At 39.0% G+C, this 23,168-nt stretch overlaps 2 protein-coding genes across 2 annotated transcripts in view; both read left to right on the top strand.

The window, feature by feature from the left end:
- The window catches only part of LOC311110109 (interferon-induced very large GTPase 1-like), a 27,216-nt gene extending 5,179 nt beyond the window's left edge, over positions 1-22,037 (top strand). The window contains exons 2-7 of the mRNA XM_084188680.1: positions 7,729-7,771; positions 7,971-8,240; positions 8,365-8,631; positions 8,856-9,125; positions 14,911-15,180; positions 16,234-22,037. Of these exons, the coding sequence (XP_084044806.1) occupies positions 7,729-7,771; positions 7,971-8,240; positions 8,365-8,631; positions 8,856-9,125; positions 14,911-15,180; positions 16,234-20,813 (5,700 nt within the window). The 3' untranslated portion in view covers positions 20,814-22,037. The remainder of the gene's footprint in view (positions 1-7,728; positions 7,772-7,970; positions 8,241-8,364; positions 8,632-8,855; positions 9,126-14,910; positions 15,181-16,233) is intronic.
- The window catches only part of LOC311110236 (interferon-induced very large GTPase 1-like), a gene marked incomplete at its 5' end in the record, with an annotated part of 17,151 nt that continues 14,832 nt past the window's right edge, over positions 20,850-23,168 (top strand). Inside the window, one exon of the mRNA XM_084188773.1 lies at positions 20,850-20,868. Within this exon, the coding sequence (XP_084044899.1) occupies positions 20,850-20,868 (19 nt within the window). The remainder of the gene's footprint in view (positions 20,869-23,168) is intronic.

The raw sequence follows: 23,168 nt of genomic DNA, 5'->3' as shown, positions 1-23,168 counted from the left end.
ATAATATCTATTGTATACAGGAAACTCATTCAACAATTCGAGATGAAGTAGCGTGGAAAAAAGAATGGGGGGGGAAATATACTTCTCCCATGGGCAAAGAAATTCAAAAGGGGTGATGATATTAATTAATAGTAATTTCGATCCGAATGTGCAAATTGTCCAAATAGATACGCAAGGTAGATGGATAATTTTAAATATGGTATTGGACCATAAACAGATATGGCTCATTAACGTTTACGGACCAAATAATGATGATCCACAATTCTTTGACAATATATATAATAAATTATCAAGCCTGCAAGCAACTCAAGACAATATTATTATGGTGGGGGATTATAATACTGTTTTAAATAGCTCAATGGACCGAAAAGGAAATCACACCACAAACAATCACCCACATGCTCTTAAGGAAATTGTGAATGTCATGGATACATTAGAACTAGTAGATATATGGAGGCTTAAATATGCTGATCTAGTGAGATATACATGGCGGAGACTGAATCAAGCTAGTCATCTTGACTTCTTTCTTATCTCATTCTCGTTGGCACCAAAAGTAAAAAAAAAGTGTTGATAGGGGATAGAATGCAGTCGGACCATCATATAATAGGCATATACATTACTCTGACTGAATTTCCACGTGGGCGAGGATATTGGAAATTTAATCAAAGCCTATTGGATGATAATTTATTTATAATTAGAACAAAGGAATTTATAACTGACTTTTTCCAACATAACATTGGTACAGCGAATCCCCTTATTGTATGGGACACCTTTAAATGTGCCTTTAGAGGCCATGCAATTCAGTACTCATCTCGAAAACAAAAGCAATTTAGGTCAAAAGAGTTTATACTAAGAAAGGAAATAGAAAGTCTAACAGAACAGATAGATGGCAATAAAAACTGTAACATAGAGGCTCAGAATAAATTAGAGGAAAAACAAAAAGAAATGGAAAAACTTATTCAAGAAAGATCAAGTGTAATATATTATAAAAATAAAGCAAACTGGATGGAATATGGGGAAAAATGCACAAAATTATTTTTTAATCTTCAACATAGGAATGCTACCAAAAAGAACTTAATGAAACTGGTTACAATTGACGGAGTCACCCATAATTCACCTAATGATATTTTGAAGGAAGAAACAAAGTATTTTAAGCATATGTTTTCTTTTCAGTCGCCTCCATCTCCTCTAACTGAAGCTAATTGTAGAGATTTTTTTTTCTATTGATAATGTCAAATTAACAGCCACACAGAAAGACTCATGTGAAGGTGAAATTACAGAGGAGGAACTTCTGGATGCAATTAAAGACTTTAAGTCCGGGAAAACTCCAGGGTTGGATGGCATACCAATCGAGGTATACCAAACCTTTTTTGATATACTAAGAGGACCGTTATTAGCATGTTTTAACCACTCCTATGTAAATGGTAGATTATCTGACACTCAAGAAGAAGGTCTGATCTCATTATTACTGAAACAGGATACAAGTGGAAAATATAAAGATCCAGTCCATTTACAAAATTGGAGGCCCCTTACACTTCAGCGTTGTGATGCAAAAATCCTAGCAAAATGTATAGCGCATAGAATTAAAAAGGTATTGTCAGATATTATTCATTCTAATCAGACAGGTTTTTTACATGGAAGATACATTGGAGATAATATAAGGCAAGTATTGGAAACAATAGAACACTATGGAAAATATGGGAAACCAGGCCTGCTATTCATAGCAGACTTCGAAAAGGCATTTGATAAAGTTCGACTGGAATTTATATATAAATGCCTGGAGCATTTCAATTTTGGAGAATCTCTTATAAAATGGGTCAAAATCATGTATAGTAACCCTAGGTGTAAAATAGTAAATAATGGCTATTTCTCAGAAAGTTTTAAACTGTCAAGAGGAGTGAAACAAGGTTGTCCACTATCGGCATATCTATTTATTGTGGCCATCGAGATGTTAGCTATTAAAATCAGATCCAATAATAATATCAGAGGATTAGAAATACAGGGCTTAAAAACAAAGGTGTCATTGTACGCAGATGATTCATGTTTTCTTTTAGATCCACAACTAGAATCCCTCCACAGCCTCATAGAGGATCTAGATACATTTTCTAACCTCTCTGGATTAAAACCATATTATGACAAATGTACTATATTACGTATTGGATCACTAAAAAATACAATTTTTACATTACCATGTAGTTTACCAATAAAATGGTCTGATGGTGATGTGGATATACTCGGAATACATATCCCAAAGGAAATAAATGATCTCACTTCAATAAATTTTAATAGAAAGTTAGCAAAAATAGATAAGATCTTACTACCATGGAAAGGAAAATACCTGTCAATTTGTGGAAAAATCACCCTGATTAACTCTTTAGTATTATCCCAGTTTACCTATTTGCTTATGGTCTTGCCTACGCCTAGCAAACAGTTTTTTAAATTATATGAGAAAAAAATATTCAATTTTATTTGGAACGGCAAGCCAGACAAAATTAAAAGAGCATATTTATATAATGAATATGAATTCGGAGGACAGAAATTATTAAATATTAAAGCATTAGACCTATCACTAAAATCTTCAGTCATCCAAAAGTTATACTTAAATCCGAACTGGTTCTCAAGCAAATTAGTAAGATTGTCTCACCCACTGTTCAAGAAAGGCCCTTTTCCCTTTATTCAGATTACAACCTCTCACTTTCAGTTATTTGAAAAGGAAATAATCTCCCAAATGTCACTATTTCTAAAACAAGCCATAGAAAGTTGGTTGCAATTTCAATTTAATCATCCAGAAACGACAGAACAAATAATGCAACAAATATTGTGGTTAAATTCAAATATACTAATTGACAAAAAACCTTTATTTTTTGACAGAATGTTTAAAAAAGGTATAATCTTCGTAAATGATATCATCGGTAGGACTGGTGGAGTTATGTCGCACATGCAGCTAACAAAAACATATGGAAATAATAATTATAATAATTAATAATAATAATTTTTTTATTTAGCAGACGCTCTTATCCAGAGCGACTTACAGATGTCTGCTCTACCCAAAATTACAACCAAATAATTGCAGCCTTACCGCAAAAGTGGAAGAGGAAAGTTGAAGGGGGAGAAAGTAAGGAACTTGTCTGTCGGCCTTGCATTAAAGAACATAATTGGTTAAGGAAAACTGTGATAAATAAAAAAGTATATCAGTTTCACTTAAGGACCAAAGGATTGACAGCCGTCCCATATAGATTGCAAAATTGTTGGGAAGAGATCTTTGACGTACCGATCCCATGGCATAGTGTTTATGAACTGACACGCAAAACGACACCGGATTCAAAAATTAGAATCTTTCAATTTAAATTATTATATAAAATTCTTGCTACCAATAGAATGTTATTTATATGGGGGATACAATCTTCCCAGCTCTGCAGATTTTGCTGTGAAGAGATAGAATCATTAGATCATTTGTTTTGGTTCTGTCCATTTGTAGCTTGTTTTTGGACACAGGTCCAGGAATGGCTAAAGGATTGCAATATTTACCTGGAACTAACCTTGCAGATAGCATTACTGGGTGATCTGAAAAGTCATAGTCAATCAATCAATAATATAATAATACTTTTAGCAAAAATGTTTATTTTTAATTCACAATCTGTAGAAGCAATGAGAATAGAAAGGTTCAGAACTTTTGTAAAACATCACAGTACGGTTGAAATATATATGGCAAATAGAAATCCTATATGGATGGTGTTAAGAGATAGATGGGAGGTATTGAATAGAGTTGAAGGATGGGACTAATAACAAATAACAACAAATAATAACAAAGATAGCTAATAATGTAAGCATACTGTGTCCATAATAAGTATATAGGTTGTATGTTGGGAGCTTTTGGGAAAGAGCACAGTTAGAAAGATATGGCATTTAGAAGCAAACCGGATGGACATCATGAAAATGATCGGAGAGGTTGAGAGTAGAAGAAGTTCAGGAGCAAAAAAATCTATAAATATATATATATATAGAATTATTGTAGAATTAACTCTGTCCATAAGGTGTAGATAGTAAGTATAGACCGGAAGTAGAGGCCTGGGCGTTGTTGTTCACTAATTTACTCCAAGTAGGGAAAGGATGGTGGGGTTGAAAAGTAATAAAGGGGAATATATATATAAAAAATAAAATAAAACATGGGGGATTGGAAGTGATGCAGACAATTACATTGATAGAAGATACAATCTATCTGCAATATTAAGCTGATCCATTCCCCACCAAGAAAAAAAAAAAAAAAAAAAAAAAAGTTAAAGCTTGGTCGCAAATGGGTCTTCCAAATGGACAATGACCCCAAGCATACTTCCAAAGTTGTGGCAAAATGGCTTAAGGACAACAAAGTCAAGGTATTGGAGTGGCCATCACAAAGCCCTGACCTCAATCCTATAGAACATTTGTGGGCAGAACTGAAAAAGCGTGTGCGAGCAAGGAGGCCTACAAACCTGACTCAGTTACACCAGCTCTGTCAGGAGGAATGGGCCAAAATTCACCCAACTTATTGTGGAAAGCTTGTGGAAGGCCACCCGAAATGTTTGACCTAAGTTAAACAATTTAAAGGCAATGCTACCAAATACTAATTGAGTGTATGTAAACTTCTGACCCACTGGGAATGTGATGAAATAAATAAAAGCTGAAATAAATAATTCTCTCTACTATTATTCTGACATTTCACATTCTTGAAATAAAGTGGTGATCCTAACTGACCTAAAATAGGGAATTCTTACTTGGATTAAATGTCAGGAATTGTGAAAAACTGAGTTTAAATGTATTTGGCGAAGGTGTATGTAAACTTCCGACTTCAACTGTACTATTGGCAATGTAGATTTGCTAATACTGTTAATTCAAGTTCATGCTATCAATCAATCAATCAATCAATTTTATTTTATATAGCCCTTCGTACATCAGCTAATATCTCGAAGTGCTGTACAGAAACCCAGCCTAAAACCCCAAACAGCTAGTAATGCAGGTGTAGAAGCACGGTGGCTAGGAAAAACTCCCTAGAAAGGCCAAAACCTAGGAAGAAACCTAGAGAGGAACCAGGCTATGAGGGGTGGCCAGTCCTCTTCTGGCTGTGCCGGGTGGAGATTATAACAGAACCATGCCAAGATGTTCAATGTTCATAAGTGACAAGCATGGTCAAATAATAATCAGGAATAAATCTCAGTTGGCTTTTCATAGCCGATCATTAAGAGTTGAAAACAGCAGGTCTGGGACAGGTAGGGGTTCCATAACCGCAGGCAGAACAGTTGAAACTGGAATAGCAGCAAGGCCAGGCGGACTGGGGACAGCAAGGAGTCACCACGGCCGGTAGTCCCGACGTATGGTCCTAGGGCTCAGGTCTCTCAGTTGGCTTTTCATAGCCGATCATTAAGAGTTGAAAACAGCAGGTCTGGGACAGGTAGGGGTTTCGTAACCGCAGGCAGAACAGTTGAAACTGGAATAGCAGCAAGGCCAGGCGGACTGGGGACAGCAAGGTGTCAGCATGCCCGGTAGTCCTGACGTATGGTCCTAGGGCTCAGGTTCTCAGAGAGAAAGAGAGAACGAGAGAATTAGAGAGAGCATACTTAAATTCACACAGGACACTGGATAAGACAGGAGAAGTACTCCAGGTATAACCAACTAACCCCAGCCCCCCGACACATAAACTACTGCAGCATAAATACTGGAGGCTGAGACAGGAGCGGTCCGGAGACACTGTGGCCCCATCCGAAGAAACCCCCGGACAGGGCCAAACAGGAAGGATATAACCCCACCCACTCTGCGAAAGCACAGCCCCCGCACCACTAGAGGGATATCCTTAACCACCAACTTACAATCCTGAGACAAGGCCGAGTATAGCCCACAGAGGTCTCCACCACAGCACAAACCAGGGGGGGGCGCCAACCCAGACAGGAAGATCACGTCAGTAACTCAACCCACTCAAGTGACGCACCCCTCCTAGGGACGGCATGAAAGAGCACCAGCAAGCCAGTGACTCAGCCCCTGTAACAGGGTTAGAGGCAGAGAACCCCAGTGGAGAGAGGGGAACCGGCCTGGCAGAGACAGCAAGGGCTGTTCGTTGCTCCAGAGCCTTTCTGTTCACCTTCACACTCCTGGGCCAGACTACACTCAATCATATGACCTACTGAAGAGATAAGTCTTCAGTAAAGACTTAAAGGTTGAGACCGAGTCTGCGTCTCTCACATGGGTAGGCAGACTGTTCCATAAAAATGGAGATCTATAGGAGAAAGCCCTGCCTCCCGCTGTTTGCTTAGAAATTCTAGGGACAATTAGGAGACCTGCGTCTTGTGACCGTAGCGTACGTATTGGTATGTACGGCAGGACCAACTCAGAAAGATAGGTAGGAGCAAGCCCATGTAACGCTTTATAGGTTAACAGTAAAACCTTGAAATCAGCCCTTGCCTTAACAGGAAGCCAGTGTAGGGAAGCTAGCACTGGAGTAATATGATCAAATTTCTTGGTTCTAGTCAGGATTCTAGCAGCCGTATTTAGCACTAACTGAAGTTTATTTAGTGCTTTATCCGGGTAGCCGGAAAGTAGAGCATTGCAGTAGTCTAACCTAGAAGTAACAAATGCATGGATTAATTTTTCTGCATCATTTTTGGACAGAAAATTTCTGATTTCTGCAATGTTACGTAGATGGAAAAAAGCTGTCCTTGAAACAGTCTTGATATGTTCGTCAAAAGAGAGATCAGGGTCAAGAGTAACGCCGAGGTCCTTCACAGTTTTATTTGAGACGACTTTACAACCATCAAGATGAATTGTCAGATTTAACAGAAGATCTCTTTGTTTCTTGGGACCTAGAACAAGCATCTCTGTTTTGTCCGAGTTTAAAAGTAGAAAGTTTTCAGCCATCCACTTCCTTATGTCTGAAACACAGGCTTCTAGCGAGGGCAATTTTGGGGCTTCACCATGTTTCATTGAAATGTACAGCTGTGTGTCATCCGCATAGCAGTGAAAGTTAACATTATGTTTTCGAATAACATCCCCAAGAGGTAAAATATATAGTGAAAACAATAGTGGTCCTAAAACGGAACCTTGAGGAACACCGAAATGTACAGTTGATTTGTCGGAGGACAGACCATTCACAGAGACAAACTGATATCTTTCTGACAGGTAAGATCTAAACCAGGCCAGAACTTGTCCGTGTAGACCAATTTGGGTTTCCAGTCTCTCCAAAAGAATGTGGTGATCGATGGTGTCAAAGGCAGCACTAAGGTCTAGTAGCACGAGGACAGATGCAGAGCCTCGGTCTGACGCCATTAAAAGGTAATTTACCACCTTCACAAGTGCAGTCTCAGTGCTATGATGGGGTCTAAAACCAGACTGAAGCATTTCGTATACATTGTTTGTCTTCAGAAAGGCAGTGAGTTGCTGCGCAACAGCTTTTTCAAAAAAAAAATTTTTGAGAGGAATGGAAGATTCGATATAGGCCGATAGTTTTTTATATTTTCCGGGTCAAGGTTTGGCTTTTTCAAGAGAGGCTTTATCACTGCCACTTTTAGTGAGTTTGGTACACATCCAGTGGATAGAGAGCTGTTTATTATGTTCAACATAGGAGGGCCAAGCACAGGAAGCAGCTCCTTCAGCAGTTTAGTAGGAGCTTTGTCACTACAAGCTTTGTCATTGCTTGTTTTGCAACATAAACATTTAGTTTTTTCAATGAAAAGATTGTTTCTTACTCTGTTTCCACTGCTGAAGACTTTTGATGGAGAGCAACGCCAAAGGCCAGAGTCAGTCGACGGTAAGTGCATGTACAATCAATAATGAATTAACCCAAAAGTTGTTCTTTGAGATCTTTAGTGATAGCTCATAACTTGTGAACAATGATGTACATAACGTTTGTAAAAAAGTATTTAAGATATAATTTGTTACTCCTATTCTGACATAAGTAAATTAGTATGCATTTGTGGTTCCAATTAAGTCTGTTTTTTTCTCTCCAGTGCTGCCCCCTCCTGGGAAGATCCAGGTCCTGTCAGTGAGATCAGACTCCGTGTCTCTGAGCTGGGGTTCTCCTGAGGGGCTGAAGGCACCACACAAGTTCAGAGTGACCTGGGGCTGTGACCTGGGAGAAACGGGTTCATCAAAAGTGAAAGGCGGGTATCATCTTAAAATAAGCAGTCTCCAACCTGGTGAAAAGTACCAGTTCAGTGTGGTCACAGAGGGAGAAGATGGAAAACAAAGCAGATGTGTCTCAGCATCTGTAACCACAGGTAAATAGTTTGGTTTTAGTCATGTTTTACTGACATACTTTGTTGTGTTTTAAGAGCGATATTGTTATGGACTCATCTGACAAGATGAAGATCTTCTTACAACAAATCTTGATTTTTGTTCCAGTGGTTCCACCCAGAGACTTAAAGGTAGACCATTTGGAAGAGACCTCCTTCACTCTCCAATGGTCCAAGGCTGAAGGAATGGAAAAAGTCCCACAGCGCTTCTTCATATCCTACTGCAGCCCAGGAACAGACCTCTATGCAGAGAATACTAAAGACTGCCACAAAACATTCTCAAACCTGCAACCTGGTACTGAGCACACCGTCAGCGTCTCAACTGTACTGAGCAATGGGGAAGAGAGTGAACCTGTCTCTACAACTATCTGCACTAGTAAGAGATCTCCTCACCTTATTACAGTTCATCATCTCTACCAGAACAGACATTTTGCTATATTACAAATCAACTTCTATTGTGACTTCTGTTTTTAGCTTATTTCTTCCCACATTATAAGTGATTGCAAAGACATGTTTATCCCTGGCCTTATTCTACATTTTCTCCTGTAATATATTTCTGGAGTTAAACTATAGCACTGACAATAATGTATTTTCCCTTAGTACTTCCTGCTCCAGACCAGATTAATGTTGACTCAGTGGACACCACATCAGCTACTGTTAGCTGGAGCCAGCCACCAGGATTGGACCAAACCCAACATCATTACCAGATCTCCTACCACTGTCCAGGGACAGAATCACAAATCACTACCACATCTTCACACAGCATCACTCTCTCTGACCTGCAACCTGCTACTAAATACTCAGTCAATGTCTGCACTGTGTTGGAAAATGGAAAGGAAAGTCAGCTGGTGTCAACAACCCTCACCACAGGTAAGTACCCTACTAAAGTATTACAGTGGCTTGCGAAAGTATTCACCCCCCTTGGCATTTTTCCTATTTTGTTGCCTTACAACCTGGAATTAAATTTTTGTGGGGTTTGTATCATTTGATTTAAACAACATGCCAACCACTTTGAAGATGCAAAATATGTTTTATTGTGAAACAAACAAGAAATAAGACAAAATAACAGAACTTGAGCGTGCATAACTATTCACCCCCCCCCCCCCCCCCCAAAGTCAATACTTTGTAGAGCCACCTTTTGCAGCAATTACAGCTGCAAGTCTCTTGGGGTATGTCTCTATAAGCTCGGCACATCTAGCCACTGGGATTTTTGCCCATTCTTCAAGGCAAAACTGCTCCAGCTCCTTCAAGTTGGATGCGTTCCACTGGTGTACAGCAATCTTTAAGTCATACCACAGATTCTCAATTGGATTGAGGTCTGTGCTTTGACTAGGCCATTCCAAGACATTTAAATGTTTCCACTTAAACCACTCGAGTGTTGCTTTAGCAGTATGCTTAGGGTCATTGTCCCGCTGGAAGGTGAACCTCTGTCCCAGTCTCAAATCTATGGAAGACCGAAACAGGTTTCTCTCAAGAATTTCCCTCTATTTAGCGCCATCCATCATTCCTTCAATTCTGACCAGTTTCCCAGTCCCTGCCAATGAAAAACATCCCCACAGCATGATGCTGCCACCACCATGCTTCACTGTGGGGATTGTGTTCTCGGGGTGATGAGAGGTGTGTGGAGCACATCATCATCAGCTCGGGGTGATGAGAGGTGTGTGTGAGGTGTCCCAGCTCTGTGGAGTGTACAGCTTAAAGTGGTCCTATGGACAGATACTCCAATCTCCGCTGTGGAGCATCGCAGCTCCTTCAGGGTTATCTTTGGTCTCTGTTGCCTCTCTGATGAATGCCCTCCTTGCCTGGTCCGTGAGTTTTGGTGGGCGGCCCTCTCTTGGCAGGTTTGTTGTAATGCCATATTCTTTCCATTTTTAATAATGGATTTAATGGTGCTCCGTGGGATGTTCAAAGTTTCGGATATTTTTTTATAACCCAACCCTGATCTGTACTTCTCCACAACTTTGTCCCTGACCTGTTTGGAGAGCTCCTTGGTCTTCATGGTGCCGCTTACTTGGTTGTGCCCCTTGCTTAGTGGTGTTGCAGACTCTGGGGCCTTTCAGAACAGGTGTGTATATATACTGAGATCATGTGACACTTAGATTGCACACAGGAGGACTTTATTTAACTAATTATGTGACTTCTGAAGGTAATTGGTTGTACCAGATCTTTATTTAGGGGCTTCATAGCAAAGGGGTGAATACATATGCATGGACCAATTTTCCGTAATTTATTTCTTAGATTTTTTTGAAACAAGTTATTTTCTTCATTTCACTTCACCAATTTTGACTATTTTGTGTATGTCCATTACATTAAATCCAAATAAAAATCAATTTAAATTACAGGTTGTAATGCAACAAAATAGGAAAAACGCCAAGGGGGATTAATACTGTTTCAAGGCACTGTTCTGTCAGAATGTTTTGCAATTGACTGCGTTAGCCTCAAATAAAAAAGTATGTCTGTTGTCAAACTGACTAGTTGTCAAAATCACTGTAATATTCATTAAATAATCATAATGGATTTGTCAGCATGCAATGTAAAGGTACAGTATCTTCCCTGAGGAGATATATATGATGGTGAATTCCCCAGATCTCATCGTGCTCTTAGGTGCTGAGATCAATCGAATGTATTTTTTTAAATCATATTTGAATTCATGCTTTCCTCCATTCCTGTTAGTCATTTTGTCAAGGAGTTGATCTGCCTCTGCTTGCTTAACTTTATCAGTAGTACAGTGTAAAACACTTATTGTGTAGAGGATTTCTAATCACACCATTCTTTTCATTTATGTTTAAGTAATAAGGCATGATAACCTGGGGACTATAGTGTGAATAACTCTTGACTAAGTGCTGTTCTTAGGAGGGTGTCATTCATGATAATTTCCGGTTTCGAGGGTCTTTTTGCTTTTATAAAACGGTGCCAATATTTAAAAAAAAGATTATCAACATGTTTTCATTAAATATATTGTACGTTTTGCTAATTCGTTACATCCTGTACATCTAGCAAATTCATGAAATATAATGTGAAGTTTTAGCATTATTTTGGTAAGACAGCTGTGTATTGTGTCATTTCACAAGGTGTTGCTGAACTCATGAGCGGCATGATTGTCCATGTTGAAGTGGGCCTTTAGGCGTATTTATTTGGCTAAACAGCTGTGCTTGGCTGCATCTCACTGTAATGGGCTGTAGGCTATGTTTTGGCTCTTTGGATCTCCATTCACCTGTTGTTTACTGCGTTTGTTTACTGTTAATGTAACTAGCCTGAATATAGATTGTGTCATGCCTTTATCGATCTGATATTAATGTTACTTGGCCTACTACTTGTTACCCCTGTTTTGTTCTGTTCCCATTCATTCGTTCACATTTGCAGTTGTGTTGGTATTCTAAGCCAAACTTTTCAGTATTTTTCTTTGCCTGCATGAATAACTAGGATACTACTTTCAGCATTTAGTTAGCATTATTTTGGTAAGACAGCTGTGTGTACGGTGCATTCACATAGGCTGTTTGTAACAGGTGAATTACCCTATCTATCTGGCAGCCTGTATTCTTTACCAAAACAGCATTGCTGTAGGGCACTGTCCATTGGTGCTGATATAGAACAGCAGAGATAGGCTAAAGATTTCAAAAGCATGCATTGATCTCAGAGTCTCGACATTTTAACTTTATGTTTATTGTGGTATAGCGTGATTATTTAAGCAGAATTCAATATAATTCCAATGCAAGAATGCCCAAAAAACTTAGCCCCCGCATCGCAGAGGAAACTCTTCATTTTTGTTACATTACAAATCCAACTTTTGTTGTGTGACTTATGTTTTTAGCCTATTTCTTACCCGTATCAAAAGGAATTTCAAGCCGGCCTTTTTTACTTTTCGACTACTATTAAACTTTTTCCTCCTGTAGCATATTTCTGGAGATAAACTGTAACCCTGACATTAATGTATTTTCCCTTAGTACTGCCTGCTCCAGACCAGATTTATGTTGACTCAGTGGACACCACATCAGCTGCTGTTAGCTGGAGCCAGCCACCAGGATTGGACCAAACCCAACATCATTACCAGATCTCCTACCACTGTCCAGGGACAGAACCACACATCACTACCACATCTTCACACAGCATCACTCTCTCTGACCTGCAAGGTGGTACTCAGTACTCTGTCACTGTCTGCACTGTGCTGGAAAATGGAAAGCAAAGTCAGCTGGTGTCAACAACCCTCACCACAGGTAAGGAAGTACACTACTTAAGTATTGTCTGGGCAAAAAACTGGTTTAATCAACTGTATTTAAACATAATTTGTCAATGTGAATAGTTATGCACGCTCAAGTTTTCTACTTTTTTGTTTCACAAGAAAAAATATATTGCATCTTCAAAGTGATAGGCATGTTGTGTAAATCAAATGATACAAACCCCCCCAAAAAAACAATTTTAATTCCAGGTTGTAAGGCAACAAAATATGAAAGATGACAAGGCGGGTGAATACTTTCGCAAGCCACTGTAGCCGTGGTTACATAACCCTTTATCTCCACCTGTGGGTGCCAGTTGGTTATTTTGGGATTTCCTCCCCCTCCCATATCCTGTTCCCACCATACTTTTAAATCCATGTCTCCCCAAATGTTAAAATGAATTATGAACTCCTCCATGTTTTGTTTGTGTTTGTAGTAGCCGCACTGCGCTGGTCTATGAATTAATAGAATTCTGAGTGTTTACAGGTTTCCAAGGTGAATTATTAGTTTCATGTTCATTCTCTAGGCTAGCCTGCTATGGCACGGTGGAGATCACAAAATAATTGCAACAGTAGGCAAGTTTGCATTGACCCCATTGTCTTATGTCAGATGGCGTCACTCCTACGGGACACTCGTCCCTCAATCGATCAGTGCAGGTAGAATCAACTCGCTATCTGACTTGAGACAATGCGTTGTTCTGTGTTTATTCTACAAAAGCAATGTCGCAAATGAAAACATTGCGACATGTGTAATGGAAACAGCTATAGGAAACATGTTCTAAAGATAGACATTTACATTTACATTTTAGTCATTTAGCAGACGCTCTTATCCAGAGCGACTTACAGTTAGTGAATACATATATTTTTTTTATACTGGCCCCCCGTGGGGGGCCAGTATAGACAACTTCTGTATCCGTTCGACGGGTGGATTTTTATTTTGTCTAACTTTCTTTATTGCAAAACATTCTAATTGAAACTGTGTTTTTGGGAAAAAATTATGATTGCAGAATAAATTTGAAGGTACGCGGGGCACATGATGTCATCGCATAATTATAAAGCACCGTCTACATTTAATTCTAAATGCTTACTGCTAAATCCATTTTTCTATAAAAATGTTTCTTTGCAGGACAAGGATTGTCTTAACTTTCAAGAATGCCTGAATTGCTTCGCTTTGCTTTTCTGGTTGGCTGGTTGCAAGTTTCAACATCCAATTATTTCAGATCTACGCTACAGGACTGCAATTTTCACTGATAGAAATCCTATTAAATTACTACTATTTCTATTGCTATTCTATGGTTTCACCATGGTATAGACTGTGATAATTATTAGAAAATATTAGTAAATTCTTGCATTCTATCCATGCTGGCTTTAGCGGGCTACCTGAGACATGAAACAGATATGTCGAAAGGGCATACAATTCTTCAACCAATAACATTTGACCTAGCTTGATAAGCTAGCTAACATTGCTAATAATAAAGTTAGCTATATGCCTAACATTGACAATATGGTCAAACTAGCTACATTATACATATTGACAAGGTTGTAGTTGTCAAATGTTTTCTTTGTTGTCATCTTTTGGTTGAAAAGTTAAAAGGTCAGTGGTGAAACGTCACAACTCAGCAACTCGGGCAGTTTCCCAACTTGTAATTCCAACATAGAGGGTCATTCAAGTAAAACTTCCCAGTCGAAACTAGGAATTTCCAATAACTATGATAGCATGGAAACACGGCATTATTTGTTTTTTACTACAATATTTTGTTTTATATGTGACGTCATTACGTAAAGCTGGTTTTATCAAGACAGGGTCGTTCAATGGAAACGCACCCTAGCAGCCACTTGTCACAACTATTTTCTATGCAAACTTTCTAAATGTCGTCAAAAAATCACTGGACAAGTTAATGGAAACGTAGATACTGTTGCACAGGTCGTAAAGGCAGACAAAAAGGTTTAGACAAACCCCAACTGTTACAAACCAAATCATAGCACAGTACCATGGGATTGTGGGGAATAATGCCGCATTCACATGCTAGTCGGAACTAGGAACCTCAGAGTTAAAATGAACGTAGAGCTTCCTATTGGTTGATTCATCTTTCTGCAACGAATTAGCAAGTTGGAAATGTCCAAGTTTCCTAGTTCTGACTAGCACATGAATGTGGCTTTACTCTCTGCTATCAACCAATCAGCATCCAGGATCCAAACCAGTTTTATAGTTGTTTATTTTTGTTGTGGTGGCAACAATTTAGCAGTGGTGCAAACACTATTACTAAATGAATATAGCAGAAACCGTTAATTTTTGTTACACTACATTATGCTTATTTCTTCCCATATCAAAAGGAATTGCAAGCTAACCTTTTCTACTTTTCAACTACTATTCTACTTTTCATCCTGTAGTTTATTTCTGTACTTAAACTGTAGCACTAACAAAAATGTGTTTTCCCTTAGTACTTCCTGCTCCAGACCAGCTGACTGTTGACTCAGTGAAGAACACATCAGCTGCTGTTAGCTGGAGCCAGCCTCCAGGATTGGACCAAACCCAACATCATTACCAGATCTCCTACCACTGTCCAGGGACAGAACCACACATCACTACCACATCTTCACACATCATCACTCTCTCTGACCTGCAGAGTGGTACTCAATACTCTGTCACTGTCTGCACTGTGCTGAAGAATGGAAAGCAAAGTCAGCTGGTGTCAACAACCCTCACCACAAGTAAGGAAGTACACTACTTAAGTATTGTCTGGGCAAAAAACTGGTTAAATCAACTATATTTAAACATAATTTGTCAATGTATTGTGACATGGAATCTACATGGAAAATACATTGGATTTGAAAAACGTAATCAACAATGTTGTTTTCAGGAGAAAAATTATACCACAGGATTGTCATCATGGTAACCAAATTTCAACATAGAAAAACCTTTTGTAAAATATGTTGAATTTGTACCTTTTAAAACAATGTTGGATCTTCAATGTAATATCCACTATCAGAATAAATAAACAATCGGCTGGGCAGCACCTCCTACTGGAGAATTGATCTACCCTTTTGTCTCCAAGGGTTTTAACCTTCGTAGCTATGATATTTGTCACTGACCAAAACATAAAAGTAAAAAAAATTGGACTAAATCACATCAAACTCTTTTTAAAGTGCATGTAACGTTTGATTTAGTCATGTTCTTTAACTTAGATTTTTGGTTGAGATGGAGATGTGAATCCAACATATCAATGATTAATTTGTAGACAAACTGGAATTAAAGCCAGACAGTGGCACAAATGGAACTATCCAGGAAGAAGGTAAATCACCTTGAAATGTTGCTATTTGATTGCGTTGACAACCAAACCCAATTCAATATTCCTTTTGAAATACAATAAATGGCCTATTAACTTGACGTCTTTAACTCAACCAAAAACAAAAGTTAAAGGATGGGATTAAGCCAGTTGTTCAAATGGAATTTGGTTGTGCTTTTAGATGGTTGAAAGCATAGTGATAAAACATTGGGAATTAAACTACATTTTGGCTGACTTTTTGAGTGGGTGAATATAGGTTGTAATCTCATTGATCAACGTCTCAACCAAATACTACCCAATTATCCACGTTGAAATGATGTGGTGGCCCAGTGGGTAGTTATCAAAATGACTCTATGAACTAATCATAAAGCATGTGTCAGCATGGGATGTAAAGGTCCAGTATCTTCCCTGATGAGAAATATATGATGGTGAATTCCCTGGATATTTCCTATTTCCTGATCTTCCTTTCTATTTACAGAACCCTGTCTCATGGAGCTGTTGTCAAAGACTGGACTAGAAGATCATTATGAAAACAAGCTGACGTTAAGTACTGTCCTTGAGATAAATGATAATACTACATCCGATGAACCACTTACCACTATGCAGTCACTTCCAGGGGCCTTCCTTAAGAAATTAATGATGTCAAATGTGAACGCTAGGAGTGTAAAATGTATGCCCACTGACCAGGAAGTTCCATATTATGGAGCAGGCAACCAGGACACTGACTCTGATACCAGCAATGTAGTTAATCCACTGGACCTGATAACTGCCCTGTTTCTGTGTTCAGATGGTTTCCTGCAGCAGGAGATGGTCCAGAAAATGTCCATGTGTCAGTTTGCTGTTCCTCTCCTGCTGCCAAACTGTGACACAAAACAAAGCACTTTGATGCTGTGGGCCCTGAGGGACATAGTGAAGAAGTTTAGACCCTCTTCACAAGTAGACACAAAGTCCTTCATAGAGGAGAGAATTGTACTCTCTGATATCCCAATGGTGTCCTTTGTTAGGCTTGGAGAGAGCAGCTTGTCCAAGTCTGATATGTTGAACAAACTGCTAAGTAATCCTGACACATTTGTCCATCGTGATATGGACTGTGGTGATGTGCTTCGTAAGATTTCAAATGGCCTAGTTGAAATCAGCTGGTACCTCCCATGTGGGAAAAGAAACATAGACATGTTCACTAAGCCTGTGGCTTTTGCTAATCTCAGAGGAGACATCAGGTCCTTTAAGACACAGTTTTCCTTTCTGTGTCAAACATCAGCAGCAATTTACATGTTTAGTGATGAATTAGAGGCAGGTTCTGAGGTTCTGAAAGACATAAACACAGAGTTATTTCTGGTTGTTAACTCTCAGAGAAACACATTCACAGGAGACAAAGTAACACATGTAATAGAAAAGAAGGGGCGGAATGAAGCAGCATTTGTCAAAACCCTGCAGTCATCTGTGGGTGACATCATTGAAAAACGGCAAAACAAATTGACAATTGAAAAAATTTCTGGTATTGCTCGTCAGAGTGGGATTCTGGTTGATGAAGACCGTAAAGAGTGTCAGAGTGCCAGGAAGATGGCAGATCAAATCACCAGCAACATAAAAGACACAGTACAATTCAAAGACAAGCAACTACCCTTACAAGGGCAAGCCTGGAAAGAGCTTTCCCAGTTGGAGAAGGAGAGATGTAGACTGAGAAATGCAGGCAAACAAGAAATTGAACACTACAAGAACTCTCTGAAGAAAAGGGAAATAGAACTGAGAGAGCAGCAACAAAGCTTTCATATGACAGATGCAATGACACATTTCATAATCGGCATGTCAAGTTCAGAAGTGGAGCGACTCTATTTCCTCAAATGGATGCGGATATATTTGGACAATCTGTCACGGCAGAATCTGTCTGGTTTACGAGAAAAGTATAAAATGCTTCAGGGAAAAGAATCTGCAGATAAAAAAGACATTGCAGATTTGGATAGGCAAATATCTGACTGTTCCCTGGGACTTGAACACTTCCTTCGTGAGTTGGGCCAGCTGTTTGAAGCCTCCTGCTCCCTCCCTGAAGACAGCCCTCAAAGGAGACAGATGGAGCATCTCCCTGGATTGTGTGCTCAGATGCTGTTGGATGGTTTCCCCATTGAGCTTGTGGATGGAGATGCATCAAATATCCCTCTAAAATGGATATCAGCTGTACTGACTCAGCTTCATACTATTGTGGACTCTAACAGCAAGATCCTGGTTGTCTCAGTTTTAGGGGTCCAAAGCACTGGGAAGTCCACTCTCCTCAACACCATGTTTGGGGTCCAGTTTGCTGTCAGCAGTGGAAGATGCACCAGAGGGGCTTTCATGCTACTGATTAAAGTCAACAAAGAACTCAAGGAGGAGCTGAAATATGACTTCATCATGATCATTGACACAGAGGGGTTGAAATCACCAGAGCTGGCTCAACTAGATGATTGCCATGAACATGACAATGAACTGGCCACACTGGTGATAGGACTCAGTGATGTTACGATTATCAACATCGCCATGGAGAACTCCACAGAGATGAAAGACATTCTACAGATTGTTGTTCATGCTTTTATTAGGATGAAGGAAGTGGGGAAGAAGCCAGTATGTCATTTTGTGCACCAGAATGTATCAGACATGTCTGCTCATGACAACAACATGAGGGACAGGAAGAAGTTGTTGGAACAGTTGAATGAAATGACCCTGGCAGCAGCCAGAATGGAGAAGAAGGAGAATATCACCAAGTTCACTGACGTGATGGACTATGATCCAGACACAAGTAGCTGCTACATCCCAGGACTCTGGCATGGGACTCCCCCTATGGCTCCAGTCAATGCAGGCTACAGTGAGGCGGTGTACTGCTTCAAGAACACCTTGATGGAAGATTTCAGAAAATGCCAGAGAAATGATGACTTGACACATTTCTTGAAGTGGACACAAAGCTTGTGGGAGGCAGTGAAATTTGAGAAATTTATCTTTAGTTTCAGAAACAGCTTGGTTGCACATGCATACTCCAGATTATGCTCGGAGTACAATGGTTGGGAATGGGCCTTCCAGAGGGAGATGTATACATGGATGGTGGGTGCTGAAACTAAAATATCCAATATTGGCATGACAGATCAAAATCCCCAGAGGTCCATAAAAGATGTGCAAAAAGACTTGATGAGAGAAGCATCTGAGAAGCTTGCAGAGGGAGAAAAGGAAATCCAAGACAATCTAGTAAAATACAAGGAGGACTTTGTGTCTAGTGCTAAAACATTGAGACGAGAGACAGAAAACACAGTGAAGAACAAACTGCAAGGAATTGTTGAAATCAAAGAGGGAATGACAGAACTGAACAACATCAAGAGCTCTCAGACAAGTACAATGGAAAAGAAGGTTCTGACTCTGCTGCAGAACTGTAGACAGAACAAATCTGGTCTAACAGATGAGGCCCTCAGTGAAGAGTTCGAAAACATGTGGAGGAACACTCTGTCTGAGATTCACTTCAAAGGACTCCCAAGAAGAGATGTGGCTCAAGATGCCTTCCTCATGTTACGTAATAATCTATTAATGAGGGGGAGTCATGCCAACAAGATGTTGGTTGAAAACAGTCTGGTGGATTGTGGGAGAAGAGCCTTTGTTTTGGAATCAGAGAGTTGGTGGCGGCAGACTAAATACTATCTAAAGCACTGGGAACCCGACCATCGCAGGAATAAACTACAAGACCTCTGTGATGACATCATAAAACAGTGTCAGGAGTTTATAACCCAGAGGGTGAAAAGCAAAACAGATTACCATGACACTCACATCAAAGAACTGCTTAGAATAATTGACAAAACATTGCAACACACACAAGTTAAAGCCAGTGAGGAATGTGAGGTTTCTCTCAAACAACACATCTGTGGCAGAGCAGCCAGAGAGTTTCAGAAGATGCATGATGATTTCATTGAAGTCAATGACCCAAGGAAATGTCTGGAAAATTCTAAGAACAAGTACCTTACTGAGTTCAGAGACTTGTTTCATGACCGAGACAAGTGCCTAAAGAAAGCTGAGGAGTTCACAAAGCTCTGTTTGCAGCCAGCTGTACAGGACTATGTGACCAAAATGATTGGTCCTGATGTAGTTGATGAAATCAAGACAGGTAAAGGGTCAGAGACTTACAGCACACGGATGCGTTTCCAGTTCACCATTTTAGAACAGCTCCTAATGGTTGGGAAATATGAGAAATACAGAGAATACATCAAGCATTATGAAAGGTTTGTGATGGACTGGCTGTTTGACCAGATTGTCCAACAACTCTCAAAGGACAGCTGTCTGGAGAAATTGGAGAATAAACATCTTTTAGAGATAGTCAAGATAATCACTGATACAATTTCAAACATCAGAAACACAACTAGCACTGTAAAATATATCAAGACGTTCATTCAGAACATCTGCTGTGCACTTGGTGAGAAGCTTGTCTTCCCCAAGGATGCTCTGGATTCCATCATGACTCTGAACTACTTTACTAACACAGCACAGTTTGCTGACTACCTCACAGCGTTTGTGGGAAAAATGGAGCAGTCACTGGCAACTGAGTACGATAAGAGAGGAGACATTAAAAAGAGACTCAGATCTCTGCCATTCAAGCCTCAGGAGGAGATGTTCACCAGTGTGTTTGGCTGTGGGGAGGTATGTCCCTTCTGCCATGCACCCTGTGAAGCAGGGGGGAAGGAGCATACCAAACACTTTACCTCCATTCACCGTCCACACGGAGTCACTGGTTTGAGCAGTAGAGTGACAAAGGTGCTAGTTATTGACATATGTTCATCTCTTGTGATAAGTGGCGGTTCATTTTACATATCCTCAACAGCAAAAGAATCTTATCCCTACAAGGACTACCAGACATATTACCCTCACTGGATCATAACTGGAGATTCCAGCGTTGAGGCGTCAGACTACTGGAAGTATGTGATGGCCACATTCAATGAGAGAATTGCTACAGACACAGATGCACTCCCTGCTGATATCCCAGAGGACTGGAAGGCATTAACACCTGATGATGCAATGAAGAGCTTGAAGGGCTCATTCAACATGAAAGACTAGTATTAAACTAGCTATAAGAAGTCTTTAGTTGTCGACATGACAACCATTCAAAGATGTCAGACTTGACAACCAGAATTAACTCTCATGACATGGATATATCACACAATCAAAATATGTGAAATAATGTACAGATCTGTCAATACCCAATGCAATTCTGAAAAGAACAACTGTAGTACGGCAAGTCATATTTTCAGATACATTGATAAATTATGTGAAATACTGGCAATTTACTGATCTGATGTTCCGTAATGAAACGGCTAACACTTTGAGTTTATGGGAAATTAATACATTATTATTATCAAGTAATAAACAAATGTAATCATGATGTTGATGTAAGCAAATAGTTTTTTGCTAATTCAGAAATCATACAAAATGCAAGAAAAGTGAACATGAATACAAGCAGGTTAACCAACAGATTCAGAGTGTTTTACTTGATAATGTCCATAAATAAACACAATATACAGGTAACTAATGAGTTAGTCTGACATTGAGTATTTCTTTTCAATTATAATAATAAGATGTATCTAATTTGCCATCTAACCTATGGCTTGATATGCCTTAATCACATCTTATGAAGAGACTGCATCATGTAGCAGTAAACGGTTGGCTTGGATTTAGTTTATCTTATTTTACATTTTCATCTTAATGCCATGTTTTATTTGGAGAATATGCATTTGTTGTTTCATATACAGGTATTACACATTTATTGGTTTTTAAATAATTTACTTAAATAAGAATAATTACAAAGTAGACTTAAAATATAATGTTTTTAATTGATCACACCTTCAAATAGTGATTTGTTCAATGACTTCATTGCTTTTAACACATTAGTTTGGATAAAGTGTAATTCATGATCAGTGACCATCAGTAATGTAACTTCCTTAATACCCTTCAGGTATGCTTAATGTATACAGTATGTTTTGAAGTACTGCTCAGTGACCATCAGGAATGTAACTTCATTTATACTCTTCAGGTATGCTTGATGTATATAGTATGTTATAGTATTGAAGTACTGCTCAGTGAGATTATAGTAAGAAAGGAATTAAAAACAGTTTTTTCCAACAAAAGAAAATATGTATTGCGTAGTAATGTGTAATAATAACATGTATGATCTATATAAAGGTTTAGTAATAAACATTGGTGTCATAGTTTGTTTAATATTGCATAGTAAACTTTAATATTTGTAATTTGTTTAAATGTCTGTACTAAAGTTTAAGAAGAAAATAAAAAAGGTTTGAAAGAAAATTGTATTTACCTTCAATTAAACAAATCTCTCTCTCCCTCTGTCTTCCCCTTGGATGTGTGTGTGTGGGGGCTGGTTGCATGGGTGGTGTCAGGTGACAAGCTGTGGGGGTTACAAGCAGACAAGGCCCCTGCTCAATGCATTATTTTCTAAGAAAAAATATGTTTAAAACAACTGTCTTTAGAACAAAAAATAATTATACATATAAACATATATTGTGTAGTAAAGTTCAGTATTGTGCAATAATAATATGTATGATCTATATAAAGGTTTAGTAAAAAAACATTAGTGTTATAGTTTAATATTGCATAGTAAACTTTTAATGATTGTAACATTTCTGTACTAAAGATTTAGAAGAAAACAAAAAGGTTTTAAAGAAAATGTAATTTACCTTTAATGAAATCTCTGTCTCTCTCTGCCTTCCCAAGCTGTTTCTCGCGCTCTCTACACAAGAGCCATTGGGGCCTTGGGATGTGTGAGTGTGCGTGTGTGGAGTGTCTTTGAAACAACTGTTTTACAACTACAGGGGCCTCACACCCTCCTCTTTGAAAGGGTCATTGTACTCCGTAAGATGGGTCAATATTCCTCAACATCTTGTCAACATGTGCCCCAAAACATGGAGCAGATATCTTATAACAATGTATCTTTACAGACATGTATCCATAACAAGGCCTAGGCGGCCCCTATAGTGTCCAAAAATCTCTCCAAAATGTCACATTTTTAAACATCTTCATTTTCATGCATATAACTTGTCAAAAAGCATTTGACCAAATTCACATTCTTTAGTGTAAACAATAATTGTTTCATGAGTGTTTGAGATTAGGTCCATGAATGGTCAAAAACCTCTTGAAATAGAAGTATGTTTGTAGCACAAAATATCACAATATATCTTCCAGGTAGGCCCTCTCTCCCTCTCTCATCATGTCACAAGCTGACAGGCTACCAGAGGCAGGGCCGTAAAAGGCCCCAGCTCACTCAACTGCCCCTCCCCTCTTCAACAACCATCAGCCCAGAACATCCTGAAGACAGAACTGTCGTGACGTGACTTTCATTAATGTGATGACTGTTATTTTATCCAATCAACTAACTATGTTTAATTGTTACCCGATTAA

Source organism: Coregonus lavaretus, assembly GCF_964263955.1.
Source record: "Coregonus lavaretus genome assembly, contig: SUPER_35_unloc_2, whole genome shotgun sequence".
NCBI lineage: Eukaryota > Metazoa > Chordata > Actinopteri > Salmoniformes > Salmonidae > Coregonus > Coregonus lavaretus.
The sequence above is the reverse complement of the archived record's forward strand: the minus strand, read 5'-3'. Positions and strand labels throughout refer to the sequence as shown.